The following is a 12,103-nucleotide window of genomic DNA, read 5'->3' on the forward strand; positions in this document are numbered from 1 at the left end:
TCGCGCTCGCAGCGGTACCCGAGGGGGCAGCGCCGGGCAGCCCCTGGGGGTCCGTGCAGCCAGCCGGGCGCTGCCCCTTCTCCGGGTCCGCGCTGACCTTTGCCCATGGCCTGAGTCTCCCTTCCCGCCACCCTAGGTGCGAACAGCACTTCGCACGCGCGGTGCCCCAGAGCTGCCGCACAGACGGCTCTTTGCAAAACTAGGCTCCGCGCCCGCGTAATTTTCCCGGCTCCTGATTTTCTCAGCGCGTGCCCGGGCTGCTCGCACTCGCCGAGCCGCGCAGCTCGTCCTTGGAGCATCCCCCTGGTGCCCCCCCCCGCCCCGGTTCCCGCAAGCCCCGCGGCGCAGCGCAGGTAGCGGCCGCGCCGGGAAGCCGCCGGGGTTGCGGTCCCGGCCCCCGTGGGCGGGAGGAGGGGGCCCGCCGCGCGCCGCCGCTGCCCGGGCTGCGGCAGGAAAGGAGCGGCGGCTCCCCGGAGGAGGAGGAGGAGGAGGAAGGGGAGGGGGGTGGGGGGTGTCCCTGCGAGCGGAGCCGGCCGCAGCGAGAGGCGCGGCGAGGCGGGGCGGGGTGGGCGCGGGAGGCGTGGAGGGGAGCGCGGCGCACCGCGGAGCGGCGCGGAGCGGCGCGTGCCATGCGCGGCGCGGGGCGGCGGGCGCGGCAGCTGGCGGCTCGCTCGCGGGCTCAGCATGCGCGGGCTGTGCCGCCGCCTCTGCCTGGTGGCCGCCGTGCTGGGGCTGTGCGGGGGCAGCAGGAACTGCCCCGACCTCATCGTGGACCGCTGCCTCTGCGCCGCCGAGCGCGCCAAGGGGCCCGGCCGCCCGGCCCTCCGTATCAAAGTGGTCTGCAGCGGCGGCGACTTGGTGGAAACTTTGCAGCCCGCCGTGCTGCCCAACCGCACCGTGTCCCTGTGAGTACGGGCCGCGGGGCAGCGCGCACCTGGCGGCGGCCGCTCCGCCGAGCTCCCGCGGGAGGCGCTGCCGCGGGGCGGGGGGACCACGGGGTGCGGGGGGGTCCGGGGCGCGGCTGTCCCCTCGGCGGGCAGGCAGAGCCGCTCCGCGCACGCCGAGACCCTGGCCCGTTTTGAAAAAGTATGTGGGAGTTTGGCTTTTTTTTTTTTTTTTTTTTTTTTTCTTTTTTTCTCTCAGTTGGGAAACTCGCAGGCGGGGGACGCTGGGCGAGCTGGGCTTACCCCGGCGTGAATTGCGCGTTGCTGTGCGGTGGGTTGGAAGGTGTCAGTGCCACAGCGCTGGGGGGGGTGGGGGGTGCGCTGTGGGGCGCGCCGGGCGCAGACCGCCCGTGCCCGGGCAGTGAATGAATGGCATCGGGGCTGGTAACTGCCTTCTGGAGCTGTGCGTCATTAACTGGCTTTCCCTTTCTCTCTCCTCTCCTCCAAATAAAGTTTGGAATTTGGTGTCTCCTTTTCTTAACAAGACTTTGCGTACAACCATTTGAAACGACCGTATCTCCAATATTGTTCTGAGTTGTCTGGTAATTGAAAATGAATTGTGGTTTGTTGGTTTGTTGCTTTTTTTTTTTACTTCAAGAGACTTGGAAATAGGTTATGATAAGTTGTTGCCTGTTGCACGTGGCTAAATCTGAATAAATGGTACGCACTGTAAGAAAAGTAGGAGAATGTTTTGTAACCAGATTATCGTCAAGCAGAGGCGAAAGTGATGTCCCTGTGATAGACCCAAGTATTAAGAGCTTTGTGACATTTACCCTTTAGATCACGCACATATGGACAGATCTTTTACTGTTGAATGTGGTTCTGTTGACAATTCCTGCTGTGAACATCTTCACTGTTCACTGCATTTTCTTTAAGCCAACACTTTTAGGAGATAACTGGTAAAGATGGTAATTTATAACATCTGGGGAGCTTGTGTTTTTAAATGTACAGATGTGCTACGTACGCTTCAGTTCAGTTTTAGCTCCAACTGTTGAGTGACTTGATGCTGATTAGCTGTATGCTGATTATTCATTGGGGAAACTTCTGCTTGTTAATATACAAGATATAATAACTACACTTCCTGCTAAATTTTAATAGGCTGGTTTAGAATAAAACTATTACACCAAGGTAAGTTTTGACCTAGGTGATAAATTCACTGCTACTTTTGTAGCTTATATAACTGGCTACATAGTTGTAGTTTGTACTCACCAAAAACTGTAAAAAGTTGGTATCTTGGGCAGGCAGAAACTATTTTTTGCTGTCAGTTAAAGGTCTGTAGAAACTCACACTCAGCATGTCTGCAAAGGTTTTTCTTCTTAAGCGTTGACTTACAGTCTTACTTAGATTTTTTTTTTTTTAAAGAAACTTTTAACCAGGTAAGTATCAGTAGATCAATCCAGCTGACAGTAGGATCAGCTGAAGTATGTATTCACTGCAAAGAAATAAAAACTTGAATTGGAAACAGAAGTGAGAAAAGATGAGCGAGAGAGGTGGTGCATTTGAAGTGGTAGGTGGATTTGCTCACATACATATGATTTAAGGCACAGTAGCAAACTTGATACTATCACCCTAAACGTGCGCTTTTCAGGTAACACTTGCTCATACTCATTGGAAAGATACAGTGGTTTATTTTTGCTTTTTTTTTTTTAACTTAATTACAAATAGCCATTGACCTGAGAGCTGATTAGCTGTCCTTAGTTGACTTGAAACATACAAACCATTATTTTTTTTGTTGTATTTCATGAGAACAGTACTATGCATCACCTAAATTTAGCTCTTTCCTCTTACGGTCTGTTTTCTTAGGTTCTTTTCTTCTCAGTAAGTAAATTTAAGGCTAAATCTTGAAGGTAAAAAGGCAAAAACATCTAAATCTGTGTGAGGGACATAATTTTTCAGTAGCTGGAATGCAGAGATGACAAATTGATTGAATGTGTCAAAGATTTTCTGGGAGAAACTGTTTCTGATGAATTCAATTACACTTGTGAGATTTGGCCAGCTGCAGAAAATAATGATAAAAAGCTCAAACGTTAGTGCTCTTACATTTGTTTTTGTAGCTGCATGGAAGACTTGGGCAAAAGAGAATATTTTAGTAGACACTGCCTGCTTCCATTCAGTTTTATGGGCCCACAGAGAGAAAGAGAGCTTTAACATATGGAATATAACCTTTTGGATTGCTTTAACAATGAAGAAATAACAGAGGTGAATAAAGGAATGTATATTCAGATGCAGTAATGCTGTAATGAAAATGAAACAATGTAACAAACAGTTTGGGTTTTTTGGGGAAGATTAAGTAATCTTTGTGTGTGTGTGTGTGTATATATATATATACACACACACACACATATATATATAAAAATACAGAGATGCTGCTTCCCTAGTGCTGTTTTCTTTTGGAAGGGCAGACCAAAGCCAAAGTCTTTTAACTGTTCTGCAAAGATGACAGGGAATTACCTCTGCTGTATCTCTTTAAGGCATTAAGAGATGAAGTTGTGGATGTGTAACATTTCTTTTGCATGCTAGGTAATGTTGCTTATCAGCAAATTTATGAAGTTATGATCTGTCAGTTTCATGTTTTTTTTCACCTAAATGACCATGGACCTTGGCTGAGTTTGATAATTTAGGTTCTTTATGCCATATATGTAGTAAAAGTATCGCTACTGAAAATACTTCTGACACAGTCACAGACATTGACTACAAACTAGTGTGAAGTCACTGAAGAAATGCTTATTCTTGAGAGGTTCAGACCAATTATTTCCAGCTTATAAGGTGGGGAAGTTTGAAGTTTCTTTGAAATCTTACGAACACTAGAGCTATTTAGTACTGTCTGCATGCTCCTAATAATAAACAATCACACAAAATAAAATAAAAATTAAGCTGATAAAGCAACTATCACCTCCTCTTTATTTTGTATTAAAAAAAACCCAAACACCCCCCTCCCCCCCTTGTTCTGCACTCTGTTTTACTGCTTTGGAAATGAGATTCAGGTGATTGATGTAGATCAAAAGAAAAAACTTAGCTGAAGCTTCACAAAGTATTTGCATGTATCTTATTATACTGATTTTCAACATGTGTTTCTGTGCTCCTCTATTGGGGCAGGGGTGGAGTAAAGGACTTATTCCCCTCCCCCAAAGAATACAGCTATCGAATCATGAATTTATGGAATCCGCTGTCCCCACTTTGCTCTTGGTAGGTGTGGAAGTGTAGACCCAACAGGGAGAAGTCATAGCCCTTTAGGATAATATAGTTTTCTCAGTTTAGACTTTATAGCTGAATACTTGGGAATTCTTATATTGAAGCAATATTTTATAATTACTTTTTTCCGGTTTTGATTGGATTGTTAAAGTTTAACTCTAGAGAAAAAGATTATTTCCAATTTTCTTTCTTTTCTATGGTAACAGAAATTTTAGTTGTTACACTTTTGACTGACTTGCTGAAACGCAGGCTAGAAGATGGAATACAACAGTAAAAATGGGTTTGATGCTTTTTGCAGTGTGGAAGTCCTATGATTTGAAATTTCACAAATTAGCAGGTTAGATTCTCTTCTGAGTTACTCCATGTAAGATGGAGAGAATATTGGCAGGCTTCTTACTTTCTGTACTTTTTTTTTTTTCCCCTACCAAGTGTTAAAAAGTTTATCCTTTTATTTTTAGAAGTTCTCAGTTCAATGCATGTCTTGGTATCACTGGGAAGAATACACACTGAAGTTACAAATGCCATCAATTTCTGATTTCTTATTTTTCCTTCCCCTCTTTCAATTGAAAAGGAAGTCTAACTTTTATAAGGAAGGCTGTTGTTTTTACAAATTCTACCTACAGATGCACCTATGGAAGTCTGCTGGTTTAACTGTCATGATAGAAATGAAAACTTAAGGTGGTGTATGGCTCACAGAAATTCCATATCATGTAAGACTCTTCATATTTTTTATATCTATGCATTTCTTCTGACTTTGAATTGGAGGTTGTCTCAAATTCCTCAGACTCTCAATTTCCGAGTGAGGCTACATGACTCCACTGGTAATCCATAGTTATAATACATATGTAGGGGTTTTCATCTTCAAAGCACTTTGCAAACATTAAGTAGTCTTCTGGAAGCAGCACTGCTCCACTTTTCTCTGTCCCCAAATTACTTTTATGTCACATTCATTTATGTCATATCTACTGGAATTTATTCAGTTGTTATATTACTGTATTTGTTTCATGTCCAGTCTTGTCTTTTATGCTCCTATATCCAGTTTAGGATATATTGATATGGTTTATTTAATAGAAGCATCTTGCTGTAAAAATAGATTTCAAAAATGTCCCATAGAGCTTAAGGTAGCCAAAGCAAACAAAGCAAGAATTGAGGAAAGGGTGAACAAAAAATATTTTTCAGTAGTTTTATTTCCCCATCTTATAACTCACATATTTTTCTTTATTGATATGCGATCTCACATAGCATTGGTAATTTGTAAATAATAGTGTTATTAAAGAAGGTAGGTTAATTTTTGTTATAAAGGTTTTCACTCACATTTTCACCTTGGTTAGCTTCCTATGTTCACTCAAAGTGGCAGAACAAAGGATAAAAAACCAGGTTTCCTGCTCCATTATTGATGCGTGTATACATATTTATAGGTGACTTTTTCCAAAACTCTTTAAATAAATAAATAAATAAGCCAATTTGTTTACTGGAGGAAACTTCTAAGGTGAAGCAACTGACATGAAATACACACGTGACTTGGAAGGTCTGGGACAGATGGTTGGGGAAAGCAAAATAAAAAGAGGAAAACACTAGAGTTGAAAAGTCTTTAGGTACTAGTCTAATCTTCCTTGATATTTCATGTTATAGAATCACCTGGAGTGGCCATAAAATACCATAACTGAAAATACTTTATTTTTCTTTAAGTTATTTCTGATGAGGGAATATCTGCACCTGTATTCTCTCGTCTGCTTGTCAATAGCAGGAAATACTATGACCGCTTCCAAATACTGACTTTGGATGAAACTGATGCACTAGAAATTTTAACATGAGAGGAGGGTGAAAAAATTCTGTTAAAGAAAATAGAACTCTACTTGCAAATAATGTGCAAAATACCATAAAGGCTGCTCGAACAGTTACCAGTTTCACTTTTTAAAGTTACACAAATCATGCTGAAATGTCTTTCTCTCTTTATTATTATTATTGTTCTGTAAATGCCATAAGTTAAACCAGTGCCATATATCCTCCTGGTGCTTTTAAGTAACTTGCCTTGAGGAAACCAGTTTGTGCAAAAGAATAGGATGAGAATTTTTGGAAACAGATGAAATTATTTTAGTGTTGAACAGTCTGTTAATTGGGTAATTTCATGTAGAAACCAAGTCCTTTTTTTGCTCCATACTGGGAAATTTGCAGTATTGTGATCTTGCAATTAGTTTCATTCCAGAGGTTAAAAATAAGAAATAAAAATGGTGAGGATAGACAGGACAGTAATGTGTGTGGGAAGGGAGTTTTATCATATAAGTGGATATCTGATACCTATTCAGAAATCCTAAATGAAGTTGGGGTTTTATGATATGGTATAATTTGTCATTTGGTTAGCTACTGACCTTGTTTGCCTTAAGCAGGAAGAGATTAGTATGTGTCACTGGCTTTTTTTTTTTTTTTTGTAGGTTGGCCTCATATTCATAAAACCTATTTAATGTTAACTATCAGAAGACATGTACAACAAAAATTTGTTTCTGCAGTGTAGGTATTTTCATCTGTTGCAGCGAGGTAGTGGCCAGGGAGAAGGTGATTTATATATGTCTTTATAGGAAGCTGCATGAGTTGCTGCCCCTTGGGACCAAAGTGCTGTCAGCACTTAAAATGGACTGTTCTTTAAAGATTTGAAAATGTAGCTTTTTTTCTTTTTTCCAAAAGTCGTATTGAAACGTTTTCTCAAAATACATTTTTCTTTCCTTGTCCCCTTCTAAATGTCCTGACAGCATTATAAGATGTGAGGTGAAGAGCAGGGAGCGATGGAGTGGTGGGGAGAGAGGTGAAGAAGGGGAAGGGACTTTCTTTAAACAGATCTGAATAGCCAGATGGAAAAGGTATGAAGAATGTTATTAAAATGACACTCTAAAGGTTTGATGTGATGTACATTCTCCTTTTTCTGCATCTTCAGGGGTTTAAAATCACAAATTTATTTAATTGTCTGATGCTGTACAGCAACGGGGTCATATTAACCCCTGTGACTCTGAAAGTCCATTTATTCCTTTGCCATTAAGGCAGACCCAGAAACCTGCTGGGCAGAAAGAGCCAGAGTAATACTGCTTCCTTCAGTGAAGTTTCTCCCAATACGGGCTCTCAGCTGTCACAATTTTTGCAGCTGTTGGATCCAACCATCTTCCAGATAATCCATCCCTACTTTCCTCACTACTCTCTTTTTCTTGTTTTTGTAAGACAGCGCTGGCATAAATAGGAATTAAAGGGCAGAGTATCTTTACCGAGGCAGAGGTTCTGCTCCAGCAGCCAGCAGGAAGCATTCATTTATTTATATATATATATATATATATGAAGCTTATGCACTTCTCCTGTCCACATCTGAAAGCCAGAGCTTTGTGCCGGCTTGGTTTTCACTACTTAGTATTTGTGCATGTTTTCAAGAATCACTATTTGTGCTATTTGACTTAGATTTTTTGAGGCATAATTGCCTATTGATTTCTAAGCTTCCTCCCTTTCCATCTTCCTGATAGAATATCCAAACCAGTATTTTTTTGCAGCAGTAAAAGTGTACAAAACATAAAAAGATTGGCTATGTGCTTCTCTGGACAGCTACGATTAACTTTCATCAGTCACAAGTTTGCTGTCTAGTTCTAGACTTCCCAAAAATATAATTTGGCCGAAAACTCTGTATTACTTATAATATTAACATTTTTTTTCCATCTGCTTTGGTGGTTACGTAATACAGGGAGTGCACAGTTCAGGCTTGGTTCTTATTTTTGTGGCAACGTGCCATTCTTCACCCTTCTCTCAAAATCAGTTCCAACTGTGTTTTTGTGCCTGGGACTGATTTGGGAGTACTCTGAAGGTATGGTTAGTCATAGGAAAACTCTGCTTTTGGAATTTCTATTATAGTCTTACAGACTTGTTGACAGTTTCTTTTCTGTACTTGGTTGGATTTAATCTTATCTGAACAGCAGTATTGCAAATGTATAAACTGTTCTGCCAATAAAGTAAGCATGCAGTGGATCATGGGTATTATGCTCATAGACCTATACATCTTTGTAAAAACCCGAGGTTTATTCCTAGATCGTATAGAATTTAGATTTGCTGATAGCTATGCATAAGCAAACAATTTTTTTTAAAGCTTACGTTTTAAGCTTTCCTTTGGTGAGTGGCTGTCTTCTGAAATGGCTATTCATCAAAACTCATGAAGGTATAAAGGCACTGGCATGTATTTTCAGCCTATGTACTGTAGCCTTTGTATAACACAAGATGAAGTTTAATGGATTTGCGATGTTTTTAAGGTATCATTATGGTTTTCAAGTAACCTAATAAGTCAAGGCCACCAAATTCCAGATTATGGACATTTATGATTCGCCTTGTTTATTGAAGAATTCCTTCTAATGGCAATCAAGATGATGTCTCCCCATAAAACCCTTCTCTTTATGTTATGGGATAGACTGTCCCAGAGAGTACATGTTTTATAGACAAAAGTATAAATTGAGAGGGTAAAGGTTTTATGTGCACTGTAACTTGAGAAAAGAACAAATTACATCACAGAATGGAAAATAAGGTTAAAACTAGTAGTAAGCAAATTGGGCCTGGAAAATTTGAAGAAAAGCATAGATTTAATGGAAGAATTGAACACTTAACATTACTATATATTAGTAGTTCTGTGGCAACTGTTATTTCAGTATTTACGTTACAAATTAATGTGCATGGTATCAATTTCTTTGAGAGCAGAGGGGTGGAAGAAGAGCATAACCTGTTTGTGAGCAACTTTAATAATACAGTAGGTTTTATAGAAATTTCAGAGATGTAAACTGAAATGTTGGGAAAGATTCCTCTGATGGAATGTGCTAACAACCTGGAGTAACAGGAAACATACCAGCATTTGAGAGAAGGAGAAGAAAACCGAAAGCTATTACCGATTGTGAGGAATCCAATTTACCAGCAGTCCAAAATAACTGAGTTTGTACATATTAACATGTGTCCTCTCAGGGGAGCTCTGTATGCTAAGAAAAGTGCTTAGTTCTCTTGTCTTTCATGTGCCATCCTCTGCTTGGACCCACCTGCCATTATTCCCAGAACCTTTTAATTCTGCCCTTTTATTATTGTTGTTGTTATTACATTGATACTTCCCCTAATTTTTTCTTCTCATTTCCATCTTACTTTTATTCACTGCTTACATGCATAGCACACTTTACTGCAAATGCATTTCTAAAAAAGGAAAAAACCTATCTCCCTCCTCATCAGCTCGGCTTTTGGTCCTCTGGCATGCTACACTTCTCTGCCAGCCTCTGCACTTTCACTGCTCTGTGCTGCAGCCTCTGATTTCAGCTCACAGTTTCCATCACTTCTTCAGTCTTACATGACTTCCCAGCTCCTCCTCCTTTTCAAAGCCCCTCCATTATGTCTTCCCTCATCACCTTTGATCCTTGACTCATTTTAGCCTTCTTTTCTGAACTTACTGAGTGGAACTGAAGTGAGTGAGGATATGGGGTCCTTAGATCTGAATTAAGTCCTAGAGTTCAGCAGTGCCTGGAATTGGGGCTGGGCAGATGGAGTTTATCCTATTACACAACTTAAAAACAAGAAAAACATTTGAATATCTAGCTCTGCCTCCTTAGAGAGTTTATCATTAAAATTGCAGCCAGTGGAGTAGAGAAGTCTGAATGTGGTTGTGTCAAGCGGTAATTTTATATTGACCCACCAAACGTGTTGCTGATGATCAGAGGGAACAGTCAATGATCAGGTTTGTTTTCCATCCCTAGCGTTGCCTGTCTTTTAGAAGGGAAGAGGAAAAGCTTGATTTCCAGTTTTCTCTGCACCTGTGTGACAACATTCAAATAATGTTGCAACCATCTATCCAAAACTGAAATGCGTACAATGCAAATAATTATAGTGTAAAGATGAAATCTTAAAGTGTGCTGTTACTGTTATTGCTGTTTTGAGCCAGAAAACCAAACTCTTCAGTATGTAGGCAAATCTAAGCTTAAGGGACTGCATTCCTTTCTCTTGTGATATAACTAGTATTATTCACATTTTAAGTTTATCATATAGCTCTATCTTATATTAGATCAAGCGGATGAACTATTCTCAGCTATGGCTGTGGCAGTTGACAAATCCATGCTAATTTTGCAAAAGCTATAATTTTCCATCCATCCTACATATGGGATACAGGAAAGGAAACAGTAAAAATGCACAAAATAAAGCATGCTTTCCATTGGAAGAAAACAATATGTTATGCCCTTGGTAATGAATGTCATCATTATAAGGCTTTTGTGTTGGGCACACATTTTGTGAATTGTATTGTGCCAACATTTTCATCATTAGACTTCTTTATTACTAGGGCCCCTGATGGGGTTGTACATCATCTCATCTATAGCAAGGTAATTATCTGTAGAGGGAGAGTGGTAAAATTTAGTCATATTATGCTTCAGGTAACTTGTGGAAGTATGGTATCTTGATTGTTTAATAGAATTTGGATTACATGGTGCTCAGAAAATGGAGCCAGGCTGTAGGAGATGCAACAGCAGATATTCAGGTAGCTGTTAAACAACTGGTACTTGTGGCAATAATATCTGTAATTTTTTAATGGGGATTTTTTCCTCCGTGTTTGGTAACAATAGGCTCTTGGAAAGTTAATCTGCTCTTTCCCTTGGTTATATCGTGTAAGAGTCATGTGGAGGGAAGTTCCATACTTCTTTCCTTTAACGTTGGGAGATTTTGTGTAAGAATACAAGTCCATGCAGTGTGAGCAGGAAGCCAACTTTAAGGTTTGGGTTTTTTTTTTTTTTTTTTCCTTGATGGCTGTGCTTTCCTTCGCTTTCCTCTCCTTTCTTTAGCAACAGTGCTGATAAGGTCACATAAAGTTCTTACAATTTGAGGACCTGTGTTATAGTGGACGCTAAGTATACCTGAGGCAGAGCAGAGTACGACAACAGTTGAGATCTGAACATCAGAGAATGGTGTAATGTCAATCACAGATGTTTGGTATTTATCTGTTTGTGTGGTTTAACGTGTATTAATGAATGCCAGTGGCTGTTCATGTTAAGTAAAGGTTTATCTGGGTTTATTTGGCCTGGAGAAGAGAAGGCTCCGGGGACACCTTAGGGCAGCCTTCCAGCACCTAAAGGGCGCCTATGGAAAAGCTGCAGAGGGACTTTACAAGGGTATGGACTGATAGGATGAGGGGGAATGGATTTAAACTGAAAGAGAGTAGAATTAGATCAGATATAAGGAAGGAATTCTTTACTGCAAGGGTGGTGAGGCACTGGCACAAGTTGCCCGGAGAAGTGGATGCCCCATCCCTGGAAGTGTTCAGGGCCAGGGTGGATGGGGCTTTGGGCCAACCTGATCTGGTGAAAGATGTCCCTGCCCATGGCAGGGGGTTTGGGTTAGGTGATCTTCAAAGGTCCTTTCCAACCCAAACCATTCTATGATTCTATGGCATTTATATACTTGCTAGTCCTTATGGAGCTATAGCAGATATTCTAGCACTAATATCTTCAGTTTAAACAGAAAAAGAAACAATAAGATTTGCAGAAGAAGGGGAAGTATTTTTTTCTAACACTTTTCTTTGTCTTTCCCTTTACTTTTATGATAAAAGGAGGAATAATGAAGTTCCTAAAACGTGGAAAAAACCCCACATTAATGGTCATTTGTTGTTGTGCTATTCATAATTCTCTCCACTTTCGGCACAATTACATGTGATAAATAACAATGTAAAGAGTCAACAATATAGGTTGATGAAGTAAAAAACCCTGTAAGAGCTAAATAAATGTAATAAATTCTAATCTGCATTTAGAGCAAATGAAGTTACCACTTTAAAGTACTTCACACTTACTATCATTGTAAACCTGTTTCTAATAAGCTGTTCTTTCTGAAACAATTCTCATTAATTAATTTGTGCTTATAGTTAATAACTACTCCATTAACAAATTGGTCCAGAAAATGGTCTTCATAACAATTTTACACAGTTAAACAGTAAATTG

At 40.6% G+C, this 12,103-nt stretch overlaps 1 protein-coding gene across 1 annotated transcript in view; it reads left to right on the forward strand.

The window, feature by feature from the left end:
* Window positions 1-594: 594 nt before the first annotated feature.
* LOC121094010 (adhesion G protein-coupled receptor A3-like) overlaps window positions 595-12,103 on the forward strand; it is a 277,788-nt gene continuing 266,279 nt past the window's right edge. Inside the window, exon 1 of the mRNA XM_040607076.1 lies at window positions 595-905. Within this exon, the coding sequence (XP_040463010.1) occupies window positions 685-905 (221 nt within the window). The 5' untranslated portion in view covers window positions 595-684. The remainder of the gene's footprint in view (window positions 906-12,103) is intronic.

This window comes from Falco naumanni, chromosome 9, assembly GCF_017639655.2.
Source record: "Falco naumanni isolate bFalNau1 chromosome 9, bFalNau1.pat, whole genome shotgun sequence".
Classification (NCBI taxonomy): domain Eukaryota; kingdom Metazoa; phylum Chordata; class Aves; order Falconiformes; family Falconidae; genus Falco; species Falco naumanni.